The following is an 18862-nucleotide window of genomic DNA, read 5'->3' on the forward strand; positions in this document are numbered from 1 at the left end:
CCCTCCCTCCCTTCCTTTCCTCCCTCCCTCCCTCCCTTCTTCCTTCCTTCCTGGAGAGCTGGTAGTTGAACACTTATAAGCACACCCCCACCCTCCAGACTGTGTAAAGTTATTTCAAAGAGGTTGCAGAAGAACCACCCTGCACCCGCTAAATATAGAGCCAGAGGAGAAGGCTATGTTTGTTGCAGGAGGGATTATGTTTAGAGTTCAGAAAGAACTTTATTCAATAAACATTGTTTCTGTGTATGTGACTGGAGGGGGCGGGGGATGCTGGAAAAATACACTCAATGCCTAACAAGTCCTGCCATGCAGGGGTTGTTGTCTAAAGTGTAGACATTCAATGCCACTCAGTGAGAGGAAGGCAGTGATTGAGAGCTCATAGGAGGGCCCCGAGAATGTGTAACCCTGGAGATGGGAAAGAAGGCTTGATGGCAGGAAAGGACTCAGGGAAGAGGGAACAAAGTGGCCCCTGAGGTTGTGAAGGCTTTGGATGGACTGACATTGTATGTCACATCCTGAGAACAAGGGGAAAGAAAGTTGCTGGGGAGGGATTTCCTGTGGTTAAGTATTGAACACTAAATCTGGAGAATCAGGCCAAGATCTAGAGATCCAGAGGCTGCTATATGAATTTTATCCCATAGAAAATAGGTTTCATAGCAGGGTGGGTGAAAGGACCAACGTTCTAGTGAGCCGAATCCTATAAATGCTCTGCTTGGATTGGACTGGAAGAGGGGGATGGGAAAGAATGGGTAAAACCTTGGAGGTTGTGGGGTTTTGTTTAGATGGTACAGAGAGGCTTTGAGATGGTTGATGCTAGGATCGAGGCTGCATTTAAGTGACTAAACTTATCCAAACTGGGGTATACCCAAATGAATGTGATGAATGGAGTGACCAGTGGGCTTGGTGCCTGGAGTTGATGGAGAGTGGTAGCATGGAGGCTGTGATCAGAAATGAGGGGCCTCAGGTTAAGGGAGAGTAAGGCTGCCTGGCACCCAGGGTGTGGGGAGTGGCAGTTGTGCATGTGAGTGAAGACCCATGGAGGACAATTAAGAAACTGTGAGGCTGAAGAGTTGCATCAACTGCCAAAGTTTCTCCTAAAGTTGTTGCAAATGTTGATCAAAGAAATAAAAATATAATAATTGTGAGCCAGGTGTGATGCCACCCAAGAAGACAATAATAAATCATTAATTATTAAGTAATCATTTGTTTAATTTCCATCTTTCCTCACAAGGCTCAAAGTTCTGTGGGAGCAAAGGAATGTATGTGTTTTGTTGGTCTGGTACCTGCTTAGTGCATGGCTCAATTAAATGTTTGTTATATATGGCAAATGAAAGTAGGTTCTTGGTGGGAGAACATGGCAGTGTTAAAAATCTGGAGAACTAGATAGTGTTTGGGAGAATGAAGAGAGACTGGAGAGGTGGCATGAGATCATGAATCATCTGATGCTCTGAAAGTGGCCCAGTGGAGTGAAGGAAAGCTGACCCTTCCTCTTCTCACTGCAGATAATGAGAGTAATTGAAGTATCTTTACAGAGGGCAGCAGGTTACCTTGATATGTTCAGAGAATATCAGCTTATTGTTACCATGAGTCTGACTATCAGACGTCATCTCATAGGTCAACTCCAATGTATTGGTTAATTCTGGTCAGTTTGATCAGTAGACTTGCCCAGAACATGAGTCAGGGCTCTACAGCTTGAATGGCACTCCTGGGTTGTGCAGTGTGAAACCCGTATAACTGTATGCAACAGCCTAAGCATGACTACGTAGGTAAAGGTGTCACCAGAAGTTGTTGCCAGAAGAAGACATGCCATTTGTATTTTCATTAATAAATACGTTCTCCTCTGACTCTAGCAGCTATTGATTCAACATTTCCAGGAATGGATGATTGTCTGGAAGAAGGAAGCCTGTAGTGAAAGGGCTGTGTGAGAATAGTTGGGATGAGGGAATGTGTGATATGTGTGGATGGGGATGGAGTCATCTGTGAGGCCAACAAAGGCCCAGGTTTCCTTGGGGATGATTTGGCAGAAAGGTCACTAGCAAGTTTGAGAGTCCTGGGGTCATTCAGCGTGCAGATAGGCAGCATGAGGGTAGCTCCACGTTGAATAGGAGTTACGGCAAGAAGCATTTCTAGGAGAGGAAATCATAGACATGTCTTCCGGAACATAGTCAAAGTAGCTAGCATCTCTTGAACACTCACCATGTGTCTGACAATACTCTACATCCTTCACAAGCATGTGTCTCATTTAACTCTCTTATTACTCTGTGAGTTAGAGCATATGTATGTGTACACATGTATATTTTCTTGTAACTAGTAAGGAAATCAACATTCAGAGGATAGCTTGCCGAAGGTTGTGCTGCCAGTTAAGTTTATGGTAGAGCTAGAATTTAAACCCAGCTAGAGCTGATCTAGATCCGGAGAATGTAACCCTCACATGAATGTAACCCTTGGTCTGTTGCATATAGTTACAGAGTGGCTAGCTGCCACTCTCGCTGCTGTGGAAAAGAGCGGCTCAGTATACAGAGGCATTGCTTCTGATGGCAGTTTGGAATACCCATTGCTTTCGTCTAGCAGTTTGGAATACTCAAGCCTCTTTGTTGGGAATTGTGATACTGTCCTAGAATTCATTATTACTCTATTGTGATGCTACAAAGACTGTCCCACATGCCCTGGAGAGAGCATGGTCCTCATAGAATACCCTGGTCCTGTCTTCTGGTTCTCTTCTTCTAAGTGTGATCAATTATCAGCATTAGGAAGTACAAGGACTGAGATATTTAGCATCTTTAATTATAAGTGCTTGCTCATGAAAATAAGCTAATTACATATAAAATATAAATGTATGTGTGTGTGTGAAGATATATACACACATGTGATATATAAGTATGCAGTTGTCTAACAACTATAAAAACTTACAAGAAAAGAGAAAACCATTTTCCCTCCCTCCCTGGATATTAGGTATTGTGAATACCATGGCTGTCAAGCAGGTTCCATCTCATGTGCCAACTCAGTGGTCTGGTGATGAGTATCCGAGGAACTCTGGTGAAAGGCTGACGATGGTTGTGATCAACTAATAATGTCTGTCCTCTGTGCAGGGTCAGGAAGTGGTGGCGTGTGTACCATGGTTCTGCTCTCCCTGGTTTAGCCATAACTCATTTATCTTGCACAGGCTAGTGTGTTAAAACTTGCTTGAAATCATGCTTTAAAACCTAGTTTAAATGTATTCTTTAAAAATTCCATTTCTGGTGTAAGCTTGAATTAGTAACTAGTAGCTCCGCTTTCCTTTTTTTTCCCCCAAGGCAGTTTTTGACTTCAGAATGCTGCTTTTTTTAAAAAAGTGCAATTCTGTGTAGATTTGAGCTGTGCACAACCAGCAGCTACTGCTTGAAATATCTGCTGGTAGGTGAATGTTTCGTTTTCAAAAATTGAGAATTCTTTTCTTCTGATTTTACATATAATATTGAGGCATTTAATGCTGCTGAACCACTTTTTCTCTCTTCCTCATTTTGTCAAGGAAGGTAGGAAAGAGGAATTGGCAAGGAGCTGAAACTTGTACGGAATAATTTCAGCAGCTCTCTGGGAGGAAACGCATAGGAACTGGTTAAATTACCCTCAGCTGACAGACTTGAGGGCCAGGTTCTCAAACAGATGAAGCAGGCATTAGAATCACCTGGAGGCTGCTAAAACCCGGGTCACAGGCCCCACCTACTGAGCTTCTGATGCTGTGGGTCTAGGTGGGTTTTGGAAAAGTGCATTTTCTAACAAGTTCCTAGGTGATACTGATGCTTCTGGTCAAGAACCACAGTTCGAGAACCACTGCTGAGCACATCGGCCACTAGACTGGCCTACAGCTGGATCTGGGTCCTAACCAAATAGATGTTTGGCTATAGGAGAGGACCCAATGTCAGCCACAAAGATATGTGCCAATCAAAGTCCAGTCGGACCAAAATTAGGCTGGCTGCATTTACTGTCAGTAAAGAATCTGTGTGAAAAGAATCAACCACAACCACTCCCCAGCACAATCATTTCCTTTAAGTGTCTGTCTTAAATATAATGTTAATTCTTGAATTGCTAGAAATATTTTCTAGGTATTATGAATTTTTATTAAAAATGAAAACGTTATGGCCATGATTTGGAGCTCATGTAAAAGGAAGCTCTTTAGAGTTCAGATGATGGCGAATCGAAGTAGCATAGACATCAAGTCCTGGCCCTAATTGCAGGAAAATTATCAAAATGCAAAAATAGTTTCTTGTAGATACTATATTAAACTGAAGTCAAAGATCACAGGCAACAGCAATTTCTTAGATTGTAAGTGACACACGATCTTGATTTCCTGTTTGTTATTAATAATAGCAATATGCCCATTGACTCCCACCTCTCTATAAGGCTGTAGGCTGTGGTGTGCTCAAGGGCCAGAAGCCCAGACTTTAGCATCCTAGGCTTACCTGAAGACACCCTCCATGCTCAGGCACCTGGCAGGGAAACTTCACCATGTCCCCTGGCAGAAAGCTCTGATGTGTCTTAGATCAGTCACCATAAGTCTCAAAAGGCTGCCGAAACCTACTTTTCCTCTCTTTTCTCTTCCGGTGAGACCCCCCGCTCTGCACTCTCCCTCCCGACTACCTACTTCTGTTTTGTCTTTTTAAAACAGGCCTGGCCTGGTGGCTCATGCCTGTAATCCCAGCACTCTGGGAGGCTGAGGCAGGCAGATCACCCGAGGTCCAGAGTTCGAGACCAGCCTGGTCAACATGGAGAAACCCTGTCTCTACTAAAAATACAAAAATTAGGAGTGGTGGCACAAGCCTGTAATCCCAGCTACTTGGGAGGCTGAGGCAGGAGAATCACTTGAACCCGGGAAGTGGAGGTGGCAGTGAGCCAAGATCACATCACTGTACTCCAGCCTGGGCAACAGAGCGAGACTGTCTAAAAAATAAATAAATAAATAAAGGCCAGGCATGATGGTTCACACCTGTAATCCCAGGATTTTGGGGGCCTGAGGTGGGCAGATCACGAGGTCAGGAGTTCAAGACCAGCCTGGCCAACATAGTGAACCGCCGTCTCTACTAAAAATATAAAAATTAGTCAGGCATGGTGGTGGGAGGCTGAGACAGGAGAACTGCTTGAACCCGGAAGGCTGAGATTGCAGTGAGTCGAGATCATGCCACTGCAGTCCAGCCTGGGCAACACAGCAAGTCTCTGTCTCAAAAAATAAATAAATAAATAAATAAATAACCACCCACAAGTGTTTCAAACGGTTTGTAGTTTACAAAGCATTTTCTCCTAGACTTCTCCCAACACCCTGTTAGTAAGGCAAGACGGTTGGTCACTTCTTTTTATTGTATAGCAATGAGAAAGTTAAGTTCTGGAGAAATGAAGGGCCTGCCAACATCCAATGTCTCAGGTGTGGTTTGCGTGTAGCATGGAGCTTCTTCCTCCACTCACTAACAATTTTCCTCCCAGCTGCACTCAGGGGGCTACTTAATTACAGGGGAGAACATAATCTCCTAGTGAGGATTAGATATTAAGTGACATCCTTTGCAGTTGGTGCTTTGAAAACCTCCTGGCTTGGAGAATATGAAGACACTTATTTGCCAGATAGAAAAGGAGTTCTTTTTACAGAATTTCCATTCTTTAAGTCACTGCAGAGCAGATTTCTGAGAGCAGTGACACCATGACCACGAAGGTAACCAATCACAAAGTCCACCATGCCCTACCCAAAGAAGGCATGTTTATATTTTATAATTTTTAAAAACTGTTTGAGTTTTTGTACTTGAAGACCAGTCACACAGATTAAAAATTAATAACATTTCCCAATTAGGAAAGTAGTTTGATTCATACTGTCCTATACATCTTCACTGATTTCTTCCTTCCTTCTTTTCTTCTTTCTCTCCTCTCACATTTATTAAGTCCACACTATGTGCCAGGCCCTGTGCAGTATGAGGCAGCCTATATGTGTGCTTTGCTTTCAAAAGTATTCAGAAGTACAGAGATAAATTTCAGGAATACCATGGCTTTTGGCAGTTCACTAATTCATTTGAAAAGTGCTTGGATAGTTTAAGCCTATGGTTTTCAGCCTGAGCGGCATGTCAGTATCACTGGGCAGCCAGGCCTGGCTTCATGGACCTGTGACCGGTGCATTTGCACAGGGCCCGATGTTCAGAAAGACCTGCACTTGGTTTATTGCTCTGTGGTTGGTCACATTTTTGAACAAGGAGTCCTGCACTTTTACTTTGCACCATGCTCTGCAAATTATGTAGCCAATCCTTTGGGCAGCTTTTAAATACGTCAATGTGCAGGCTGTACCCAGACCAATTCATGAGAATCTCTGAGGTAAGGCCCAGGGCTCTGGACTCTGTAAGTCTCTTCGGGTGATTCCAGTGGGCAGCCAGCTTTGAGAACTACTGAGGTAGAACAGAAGTTCTCATCTGGAGTCGTTTTGTGTGTTGTGGGGGACATCAGATTCACTTGGAGCACTTTTCCAAACTCCACATGCTGATATGTAGAAACTGATAAATACACTGACTTCCATATATTCTGATGCCACCCAGCTCCCAGGCAGGAGGCTTATATGAAGGACATCTGCCTGTGAAACAGTATCACTTCTTTTGCTCTTACCTGGATATTGAGTTGCTGTGATAGTCACTATATATGACTTGTTTGGACCTGCACATTTGGGGCATGATGGTCCCTGAACTATAACTTCATATCTATGTAACTTTATTCCCCATGGCCCTGCTAACTGAAACATAGCTATCTAGAGGCAGTATGGCAGGAAGAGATGGGTATGGACAACAACCCTGGCTGTGACTCTCACCTGTGTGATTGGGATATGTTTTCCTAGTGCCTCAGTTTCCTTATTATTTAAATGGCCATAGTAATACCTACCTCCCAGGAGTGTTGTGAAGATTGAATAAGTCACACAAAGTGCCTAGCACAGTTCCTGGCACATAGTAGGTGGTTAATAAATGCATGTTTGTGTACTGTCTCCTCCACAAAGAAATATTAACACACCTTTACCCTCAACTATCAACTCTGGCTTTTTTCTAAAAGAAAATAGAGCCCATTATTATGGCAACAAGGAAGAAATAGTAACTAATATTCTTCCATTAGTATACTTATCAAATATGTAATTTGTGTTCATTTAGCTCATAGTTATATATATATAGCATACATATATGCTATATATATGCTACATATCTACATGCATACATATATATGCTACATATATATGCATACATATATCTAGACACATATATGCATACATCCACATATATATACACACACTTATATACACACACATGTCTGTGACAGGTCTGTATTGTCTAGTACTTTTCTTTAAATTTTACTCATTTTAAATACTAAATAAGTTAAGCTATTGTCGTGTTTGTCTATGGAAGATGATGCTGCAGTAAATATATTTTTAACATACAAGTTCAAATACTGGTACTTCTACTTCTGGATAAAGCAGAGATAAGAATCTTCAGCAGTTCGTAACCCAAGAGTGAGCAAGGCAAAAGCCAAACATATAATAATAAATATGATGCAACAACTTTTACTGGTATGTCTGCTATGTGCCAAGCACCACAGTGGAGTGGATGTGCAAGCTACAAACATGCATGAGACTTGGTCTGACCTCCAGCAGTTCACCAAAAGAGCATATGATTCAATGTGAAAACCAGTGTTGCAGCCAGGTGCAGTGGTGCATACCTGTAGTCCCACCTACTCAGGAGGCTGAGGCAAGATGATTGCTTAGCCCAGGAGCTCAAGTATAGCATGAGCAACATAGTGAGACCCTGTCTCAAAAAAAAAAAAAAAAAAAAAAAGGAAGGAAGGAAGGGAGGGAGGGAGGGAGGGAGGGAGGTGGGAGGGAGAGAGAGAAAGGGAGGAAGGATGGGAGGAACGAAAAAGAACAGCCCCCCAAAACAAATAGTGTTATAAATGATATTTATCTGAGTGTTAGGTTCATGTTGAAATCTTCCTAATGGTGCTTAACCAACCTCTACTCCAGCCCCAGTTTCTATCAAGTTCTGTTGACTCTGGAGCAGTTTTTCATAATAGTCCTTTCATACAGCTTCCTTCCAATCTTTTTTTGCAGCAAGAAAACAAAAGGAACTCCCAAATGAATCACAGGGGCAATGTTAACTTGCCTTTCTAATATGGCGAGTAATTTCTCTGATTGCTCAGTTTGCTCCAACATTTTCTTCCAGAATTGGAAAGTGAGAGAGAAAGTTTTCCCAGCAGAAAGCCATGTTTCTTCTGCTGCTCTTACAAGTAGACACTTAACTGCTTCACATGAAAGAATTGGAAGTTACCAAGCCAAATTAAATCATAAAATAACTTTTGAAAGCATGTTAAACAGGATTCAACAGATTTTTTTTTTAGGCAGCTATGAAGTAGTGTCACCATAATTGTTTTTACTGTTGGTGACTTTACTGTGAAAATGTTTCAATGTTGTGGCATGCATGGAGGTGTGCAGCTCGTGCCTGTTTAGAGAAATAACTTGCTATTCATCTGCCAAAAGTGCAGTTAGCTGATAGCCTCCAGCTGCAGCCCCTTCAGGGTCGGCCCCGGCTTTCCTGCAGAGGCCCAGCTCTTCCCAGCAGCCCCCAGCCAGTGACTGAGCATGGCAGGGATGTGAGGGCCGGGCTGCTTCTGCAATAGGAACTCTGCTCTGGCTCTCCCTTTTGGGTTAGCTGGGATTTCATCAGGTCTGCATGGTGATCTTGGGCTGTCTGCCCAATCCTGCTTCCTCTCACTTTTGTCTTTCACAAGTGAACCTCTTCCCTTCCTAACTCCTCAGTGTCTGTTTTCTGGGGCACCCAGTAAACACAAATGCTCTCCCAGCAGTGTAGGAACACAAACAGTATACATCTCATTCAGAGGGCCAAGGTATCTGAACATGTCCCCTATCCCCTGAATGTTCTTGCACCAGGATCTGCTCAAAATGAATCATGATCCTGCCAAAGTGAAACTGACTCTTTCATTTCCATTATTCAGCTGGGACACAATGGAAAAATTAAATGTGGGGAGAAACAAACTCATATATATTCTGAAATTCCACTTTAGTTACCCAAACTCTTTCTAAGTATCAAGGTAAGGCATGTACTTTAGTAATCCTTTTGTGTTTGCCATGAACTGGTCACAGCCAAAGCAATATAGTTACAATGAGAGAAGACTGTTTCAATTCCCGCCACTTCAATCACAATTCCACTTGGAGCACCATTGTTCTCCATTAGATGCCTTCCCTCTTGGTTCCACAGACTGAGAAGGAAGAGGATATTAATGGCGTTTTTGCTGTTGCAGGGGAGTTTGGAGAAGTGTACAAGGGGCGTTTGAAACTGCCAGGCAAGAGGGAAATCTATGTGGCCATCAAGACCCTGAAGGCAGGGTACTCGGAGAAGCAGCGTCGGGACTTTCTGAGTGAGGCAAGCATCATGGGCCAGTTCGACCATCCCAACATCATTCGCCTGGAGGGTGTGGTCACCAAGAGTCGGCCTGTCATGATCATCACAGAGTTCATGGAGAATGGTGCATTGGATTCTTTCCTCAGGGTAAGAGCAACTCAGGGGTTTGATGATGCACTTGGATGCAGGCGAATGGTGGCTGGGGAGAGGGGTTCCATGAGTACAACCTACCATTCAGGAATCGCCTGATCCAGTGCGAATGGGCATTGGAGATGTTAGCAGAGATTTGTTGCTGAAAGAAGAGAACAAAACAGTGCTTGTGGGATCCTCAGGAGGAGGATGGCATGGAGTAGGGCATTGACAAATGCTTGTTGGATGAATAAAATGAATAGAGAGGGGCAAAGAATGGCCATTGGCATCTGCATGAATCACAGAGATTGAAGAGACTTCTGGCTGCTGTATAGCCCTGTGTGATTCATGCAGACAGCCGTGGCCATCTCTGCCTTTCACCAGCACAGCCACCCTCCCAGACTGCTCTGCATTTACAGGTTCATTTACAAGGCTGTGTCACAAGCATCCATGGGTATTTCTGTGGTTGGTGAAGATTCCCAACCAACTTGCAGCAGAAGTAGGGAGTTGCTGAAGGCCTTTGGCTGGGAGACCTGTAAAAGATCATTGTCAGAATATGCCCAAAGTAGAGCCAGGCCCACAGTGAAACCGTTTTCATTTCCATAGGCTATCACTGAGCACCTAGATCAAGCGTGAGTGAGAATGGCCATGATGCTGATATCTGGGGAGTGGAAGCTGATAGCTTCAGCCAGGAAGCAGAAACTGAGAGCAGAGGGTCCAGTGGGCAGCATCAAAGAATGGGCAGAGCCTTCTGAGCAGGAACTTCAGGGTGATACCCAGTAGCTGGCTACATTACCAAAGCAACCAAACAATAGCTGTGGCTGCAGATTAAAGGGTCAGTCATGGACACATTGCTGGGATCACTGCTCTGGCCAGGCCCTATTCTGGATGTTGTGCCTATAGAGATAAAGGAAACCTTGCTCTAATGCTACATAACAAATCATCCCCAAGACCTCAGTGCCTTAGGACAACAACAATTTCTTTAGATCATGAATCTGTAATTTGGGCAAGGTTTGGGAGGGACACCTCTGATCCATGTGGAGTCAGTTGCAGTAGCTCAAGGGCTGAGGCTTAGAATTGTCTGAAGCCTCCTTCATTCATATATTAGGTGGTCAATGCTGAGTGTCAGCTGCCACCTTTCTAGGTGGTCAATGCTGAGTGTCAGCTGCCACCTTTCTAGGTGGCCTGCTTGGACTGCCTAAGAGCAAGCTGGGTCTCAAGAAAAAGCATCCCAAGAGAAGAATGGGCAATCTGTGTTACTTTTGTGACTCAGGCTGGGAAGCCACATAGTGTCATTTCCAACATAGTGACAGGCCCAGATACAAGGGGAGAAAACAGGCCCCACATTTTGATGAAGGGACATCAACTCAATGTCTTCTTACACATGATAGCTGGGAGCTTTTGTTATGTTCATCTTAGAGAGTACCGCCTGCCACCAATGTAGTCCCTACTCCTGCTAGTGCCCAACGCTTCTAGCAATCATTTGCCTATCTTATACTTTTTCCCCCATGAGTTAAGTACAGATGTAGTAAGTGGAGAAGTTCTTAAATCTCCCTGGAGAATCTAGGGGAGGCTTCAAAGAGGGGGAAGAATTTATCTGAGATTAGAGAAGAGGAATTTGTCAGACAAGCAAGAAGCAGGCAGGTAGGCTGATGGAACAGCAAAAATAGTGTATATGAAGGCCAGAGTAAGTGTGGACCTATTTGGTAATTTATCAACCCCTACATGGTAGCTCCAGCACTCAGAAACAGAGCTTAGGGGCTGTAGTGTGGAAGGGTAGCTGGGGCATTTGTCTAGAAGCACACTGCTGAAGTTACCTTTGTACAACAGGAACATGCTTTTTGCCCAGTCTGGGTCACTAGGCAGTAGTGGCGTTTGTTTTCTGGGGGTGCAGGGGTGGGGAACAACTGATGTAGATTATTGGGCCCATGCACCTTCCCTAGGACAGCCTCCTTGAGGGTATGAGGTCATGCTTTGTATTTGGAAACAAACATATATACCTAACACAGTGCACACCTGGTAAATGCTAGTTGACTGAAAAATTATTTCTCAAACAAAAATGCTAGGGAGTGGCATGAGAGCTCCAGTCATCCTGTGTGTACATTATCTCTCACTGTCCTTGCTGCCACACCTCTCATGTCAGTGCAAGGCATTGTCTATGCTTTCCTGGAGACATTCATTTATGATCAGAGATCTCATGAAGACAGCTGAATAAACAAAGTTGAATAAACTTGAATAAAAGGCAATGTGAGAAGAAAAGCATTTTCTGGAACCACTGTCAAGACCCTTTTGGGAGTCATTTATTTCCTACCAGTCAACTGATTGGACTTCAGAGAGAGCCACTGCTTGATTTGGGGACTGTGATCACACTCCGTCACTGGAGTGTGTAGGAGAACAGGGAGATTCATTCTCAGGAGCCTGCAGAAAATCAAAACCCTACACTGCTGTTCTTCCTAGGGTCTGTTTTCATTTGGGGCCCAGGTCACGGAGGCATGTTGGACACCAGCATTTCTCATGATGATGAGCTGAGCTTGCAGGGGAAGAAAACCTGGGGGCAAGAGAGGAGCACGGGAAAACAGAGAAGCAGGCATGGTAAGAAAGGAGTGGTGGGAGCAGGCAGTGCCAGGAGGAGAGAGGGAAATGAAGCGTTTCTGACTCCTCACACTGCATGGAGGCAGGTAATCTATAAATCTAATTTCAGCCTTACTACCGAACCCTGGAGCATAGCAACATTAATTGACGTATCTGCTGCTTGATAAAATCGAAAAATAGGTCATCAGTTCAGTTCTACAGGGTCCATCTTCTGGGAAGTAGGATAATTTTAGGATCCCTACTCAGAGAAGAAAGGAAAAGGATTAGTCCCAACTGTTTCCTCCCCTCCAACTTCTCCTTTCCCCCTGGTCATAGCATCTTTGGAGAGTGGTTACAGTTCTAGCCCTGAATCAGCATGTGAGAGATACCATTATGCTTCAATCACACATTCAGTAGATGGTTCATTATTACTAATTTTCTAAAAATTATTGTGCCGTGGATTATATAGCATACAAATCCATAACTGAATTTTTCCTTCTTGACACTCAAATTCAAGGACTTCAACCTGTTGGCTCTTCCCTAATATTAGGAACAATTCCTGAAGCTGTGGCCAGTATCCCATGGTTTAGTTAACATGGTTCTTGACATGCTCCATAAGGCCTTCTTGCCTAAAGCTTGGCTTTGCGGTTGCTGCTGGTTCTTCTACAGATAATCATAACTGGAAGACTCTTGAAAGTCACTGAGTAATGTCAAATGGGGACATTTCTCATCAAGAAGCTCATTCATGGGCTGTAGCTAGAAGATAGCAACCCAGAAATCACGAAGAGAACACCAGATTGGAAGTCCTGAGACCAAGGTTCTGCTTTGGCTTCTGCTGTGAGTCACCCAGTGACCTGGAGCAAACCTGTTAACTCAATTTCCCAATTTATAAACTAAAGGCATTGAGCTAGGTGAGCTCGAAAGGTCCCTTTCAGTTAGAAAAAATCTATGATTCATTTTCTTCGAACAAATCAAATAAGGATTTCATTTCCTGAAGTGGATTCGTCAATGAAAGTTGAAATACCTAAATCCTTCCTGTCTAATATAAGGACCAGCAAGTGGCTTCGGTGCATTTGCAGAAAAGCAATTTCAGCAGAAAGCACTTCATGAAGGGAGGAAGGTTTAAATCACCTCACCTAGACCTGTATTTCTTCTCTGTGCTATGCTTTTACTATGTGCTCAGCATGGAGCCAGGTCCTTTCCCAAAGTCACCAAGAAATCAGTTTGTGTGTGTGTGTGTGTGTGTGTGTGTGTGTGTGTGTGTGTGTCTTGTTCATCTTTGAATGCTACTGTTCATATCTCTGGAAGTTCTTTTTGGAGAATTATACCAATCAACTGAGCATGCAACAGTTAAACATGCCAGAAAAATCTTAATATGTTTTTATCTTTAAATTTCACCAAGGCTACAAATTCAACAGACATGACCCTACCTATCTTGATATGTGGTTCTCTTGAGGATTCTAAAGAAAATATGTTGCCCGTTGCAGAGTCAGCACATTCCAATGGCAAAAGCACGAGACAGGAGTTAGAAGACCCAGATAAGACTAGCATCACTAATCCATCATGGTTCTTCTCCCTGCAAAGCTGATGCACAGCGTTTTTCTCCACACAGCTTTTGAGGCCACCATTACCAGTTGATCAGAGATGGGCTGTCAGTGGAGAAGTGATTTACCATTCTGAACTTTGATTACTGGTATAACTCAAAACCACACCGTGATTTAAGGCTGATCACATACATTTTCTGGACCTCCTTTATGTTGTCTGTAAAAACAATATAATATTGCCTGCCTTGCCTACTGCACAGGACCAATTTTAAGGATCAAAACATATCAAAACATGTAAAGTATTATTTACCATTCAAAAGTCAAGTGACGGATGCTACCCACATTTGTGACTAGTTGATCCGAAGTTTAGGCTTGCATCATTAGGTCCCAACCATCTACTACAATTACAGATGCCTATCTGTTACCTACTGAGCTCAGCATGTGTTGAGTACTGGGCTCCCCAAGAACAATGATCCCAGGATGTTTCCCCCACACACCCAGGAAGCCATGAGAACCAGAGTTCTGGTCCCAGATGTCCTCAGTCTCTCTCACTACGCACATCTGAGGTACACGGAAACTGAATTGTGAGCCGTTACTAAGGCTCTGCTGATATTAGCAGGGATCACTGCTACCATCTTAGGGCCTACAAGGCACTGAGCTAGGACCTTTCATATGTGTTATCTCTTCTAGTCTCACCAGAACCCTATGAAGAATGGACACTATGTTCTTATGTTATAGGTGCGGAAATAACTGCTCTGCAGGTTAAATAACTTGCCCAAGCCCACACAACCACTAAGCTGCAGAGCCTGGATCCAAATCAGGTCTGCTGGTTCCAAAGCCTGGACCTTTAATCATTTCTTGGTCTTTTTTGACCCAAGAAACTATAAGGATGACTAATCTAAATTTTAAAACAAATCGGATAATAAATAAGCTCTAAGAAGACTTAAACAACAAAGCAAAAACGTAAACACATTGCTGTATGCGCTTTCAACATTACTCTTCTCAAAGTTGTTTAAGCCACCCCAGTGCTCTCCCCAAATGCCATCTTTTTTAGGGAGACATTCCATATGTGTAGATACTGTTGCCTACACTTACAGAGAGGAAATAATAGACTGAATTGAAAAAATACAAGCCATGTGACTTGTGGCTGAGATACACCTCTGTAATATACAGAAATTGCATGACAACTTTCTGAAGAGGCAAATCCACAGAGACCTACTTGGAGAAAACACTTGGTGCTAGCAACAGCCTGGCTAACTTCTTGAGAAGGTGTTGATTGAAGTGTATTAGTGAGAAGGAAGATCCGCATCACTCACTGCACATCCAGCTCTCACAGATGGGCAATGTGCTGAAAACCAGTCAGAGTTTCCAAAAAGTAGCTCTATACTTTCTTTTTGAGTTGCTTAGAATAATCTGTTGTGGAGAAAGCATACATCCCTTCTCCTGGGCAGGTTGGGAGGTGGTTAAGGTTAGAGTTAGAAATAGCCTGGAACTTGGAGTGTGTCAAATACAGTGTGTTTGGGAGCCCTTCTACTGGCAGACATCTCCAGGAGGGGAGAAAGTCAATTTGCTCTATTCCTTCAATTGATCAAGGAGCATAACCCCCAGAACATAGATCCAGGCTTGCAATCTTGCATGAGGAACAGAGTTTCCAACAATTCATGCAATCATTGTTAGACTTTTTGATTGTTGTTGTTGTTGCTCATAAGTAGAGTATTTTTATAATAGGTCTTTTATTTTTCCTTGCTTATTTTTGCATAGAAATGCTTTTGCAGTAGCATATGCATGTGAATGCACTGTGTAACATCTTGCATACAGTAGATACTCAATGATGGGAGCTCTTCTCATTGTCTGTGCTTTCTGGATTTCACATAAGGACTCTGGGACGCAGGTCATGGTTGTTTTGCCGAGTACCTGTGTTTAGCAGTAAACACAGAGTAGACCCCAAGTGTCCTACTTCCACCTCTCCTCCAGTCAGAGCATTCTAATGACTAGGCTGTGCTCTACTTGTAGAACATAATTCTCAGCCCTTTGGGGGGAGCATTTGGGGCTGGACTAGATGGGGAAATATGTTCTTGGCAGTATAGCCTAGGGTCTACTGATTTAACTGGTGTGTACAAAGTCGAGACCCAGGAGCTTTGGGGAGACAGGAGGAAGACACTGTTTTATTCACTGAAGAGTCTGTTGTCTAACAGAGGGAGGGCATCCACCCAAGAAACTCGGAGCCCACAAATGATGGGAGAGAGGGCAGCACTGCAGGTTGCCATGAAGAAGAGCAGCAACAGCTCCCATTCACTAGGAGAGTTCCCTGTGCCAGACGCTGTGCATGAAGTTCTCCTGACCCACGGTCCCTATGAGGAAGGTGTGGTTATACCAGTCTAAAGGCTGAAAGCCCTGGGATTACCCAGAGAAGGTGCTTTACACGCTTGATTTTGGAAAGAGGAAAAGATGTGTTCATCATTCATTCAACTTATGTGTATTAAGATTTTCTATCTACCTTAAAGTTTACAGCACTGATAATACTATGGTGACCAAAGAAGACAGAGTTTTTGTCCTCAAAGAGTATAAAATCAAGCAGCAGAGACAGACAGACAGACAGATACACACATACGATTAAAACGTGTGATATGTGCCAAGAAGAAGGCTAAGAGCATGCACTAAACATTGTCATCAGAAAGTGCTAGTCGTATTTGAGGGAGGGGGCAGTTAAAGGGTTCCCCCTCTTAAGAAAGTGATATTTAAGCGGAGAACTGAAGGGTGAGTAGATGTCGATTGTTGGAGGGAAAACAGAGGAAATAGCACATGCTAAGGGCCCTAAGTCAGGAAGAGTTTGTTTTGGAAAAGAAGAAAGGGTGCCAGTCACTGTGGCTTTAGTACATTAGTGATGGATATGGTGGCCTAAGGTAAGGCAGTAGCTGATCCCAAGCGGTCTCGTGGACCATGCTAAGGAGTTTGGAGATTTTTCTTAATGTAATGGGAGGCTATTAGATATTTTTAAGCCAGGGACTGACATGGCCTGATTTATGTCTTAAAAAGATGGCTCTGGCTGGAGAGAATGGATTGGGGGGCGGGCAAGGAGGCTGTTATAGGTGATGGATGGCAGCGACTTGGTTGGACTGGCGGCAGTGGAGATGGAAAGAAGTAGATGGGTTTCAGATGTAATTTGGAGACAAAATTGACAGGGCTTGGCAAGGAGAAGAGAACAAAGCATTCATGGAGAGGGATGGGGGATGGGAGTAGGGGAGGCAGGAGGATGCAGTATGTGGCTCGGCCTGGAGCAGATGGAAGCTGACAAGCAGCAGGGCCACAGCATCTCTCCCTCTGCTTAACCACTGAAGCCCGTCTTGATCCCAGTGCCCTCTATGTCTTATTACAGCAAAATGATGGGCAGTTCACCGTGATCCAGCTTGTGGGTATGCTCAGGGGCATCGCTGCTGGCATGAAGTACCTGGCCGAGATGAATTATGTGCACCGGGACCTGGCTGCTAGGAACATTCTGGTCAACAGTAACCTGGTGTGCAAGGTGTCCGACTTTGGCCTCTCCCGCTACCTCCAGGATGACACCTCAGATCCCACCTACACCAGCTCCTTGGTGAGTCCTTCTTGGCATTCTCAAGTAGAAGCATGGCATGAGTGAAAGGGGACTCTGCGTGGCTGGGAACTGTGGCAGAGCACACTGGGAGGGAATGGGATCTGAACTGAGCTCTCCACTGAGAGACCAAGATGCCAGGAGGACTATCCAGCTGGGAGAAGCCATAGTAGCTGGTTGTTCAAGCAAGAAAGCAAGCATTTGGGCTTGGACTGTGAGGAAGGGACAGTGTCTCTTATGAAGCTATAGTGTTCCTCGGGAAGAGGAAATTTTGGAACAGCTGATTTGAGGGAATCCAAGCAGGTAGACAGTGGCACCAGAGGCATCTGTCAGCAGAGAGCAGACCCCAGGCATGCATGAGGCCTTTGATCTGCAGCTGGATTGGGCGCTGTGTCACCAGGTAGACTCTTGATCCCCTTCTCTCTTCTCTCTGTATTGCTTCCAAATAGCTCTAAGTACCGTCTACACGATGAGTACTCTTAAACTTGTATTTCCTGCTCAGCCTCCCCCTCTACATTCTGAGCAGCACTAATCATCTATATCCAACTGCTTAGTTCACACAATTTCATTTAGAACTTTAACAAGCCCAAAATAGAGCTTGGGATTTACTCTCCAATATCCTCTCCCTAGTCCCTCCATCTCAGTAGTTGGCACCACTTAACTAAAAGATGAAACCTAGGAATGATCTTTGATTTCTTTCTGTGTCCATCTATTTTAAATCCCTCAGCGACCCCCATAGGGTACCAAAAAATCTATCCCTCTGTCTCCATCTCTGCTTCCCCCAATCTATTCCAAAGCACTATTCCCTTTCACCTGGATTGTTACAGTGGCTTCCTAACTGGTATCCCTGGTTTCCTTTTGTCTCCTTACATCCATTTCAACAGCACCCAAAGTGACTGATCTACCTACTTACCTGTCTACCTGTCCATCCTCTTTAAACCTGTGAAAGTAATGCATGATTATTACAAAAATCAAAACAATACAGAGAAGTAAAAGGAAATGCCAATTAGAATGGCAATCATTAAAAAGTCAGGAAACAACAGATGCTGGTGAGGCTGTGGAGAAATAGGAATGCTTTTACACTGTTAGTGGGAGTGTAAATTAGTTCAACCATTGTGGAAGACAGTGTTGTGATTCCTCATGGATCTAGAACCAGAAATACCATTTGACCCAGCAATCCTTTACTGGGTATATACCCAAAGGTTTATAAATCATTCTACTATAAAGACACCTGCACATATATGTTTTTTGCAGCACTATTTACAATAGCAAAGACTCAGAACCAACCCAAATGCTCATCAATGATAGACTGGATAAAGACTGTATATGTGGCACATATACACCATGGAATACTATGGAGCCATAAAAAAGAACGAGTTCATGTCCTTTGCAGGGACATGGATGAAGCTGGAAACCATCATTCTTAGCAAACTAACACAGGAACGGAAAACCAATCACTACATGTTCTCACTCATAAGTGGGAGTTGAACAACGAGAACACATGGACACAGGGAGAGGAACATCACACACCAGGGCTTGTCAGCGGGTGAGGGGCAAGGGGAGGGAGAGCATTAGGACAAATTCCTAATGCATTCAGGGCTTAAAACCTAGATGATGGGTTGATAGGTACA

The 18862-nt window shown here is 43.8% G+C and overlaps 1 protein-coding gene across 1 annotated transcript in view; it reads left to right on the forward strand.

Moving 5' to 3' along the window:
• Nucleotides 1–18862, forward strand: part of EPHB1 (EPH receptor B1) — a 443952-nt gene that overhangs the window by 374590 nt on the left and 50500 nt on the right. The window contains exons 11-12 of the mRNA XM_012000023.1: nt 9298–9545; nt 17019–17234. Coding sequence (XP_011855413.1) covers nt 9298–9545; nt 17019–17234 — 464 coding nt within the window. The remainder of the gene's footprint in view (nt 1–9297; nt 9546–17018; nt 17235–18862) is intronic.

This window comes from Mandrillus leucophaeus, unplaced genomic scaffold (genome assembly GCF_000951045.1).
Source record: "Mandrillus leucophaeus isolate KB7577 unplaced genomic scaffold, Mleu.le_1.0 Scaffold612, whole genome shotgun sequence".
In the NCBI taxonomy this organism is placed as follows: Eukaryota; Metazoa; Chordata; class Mammalia; order Primates; family Cercopithecidae; genus Mandrillus; species Mandrillus leucophaeus.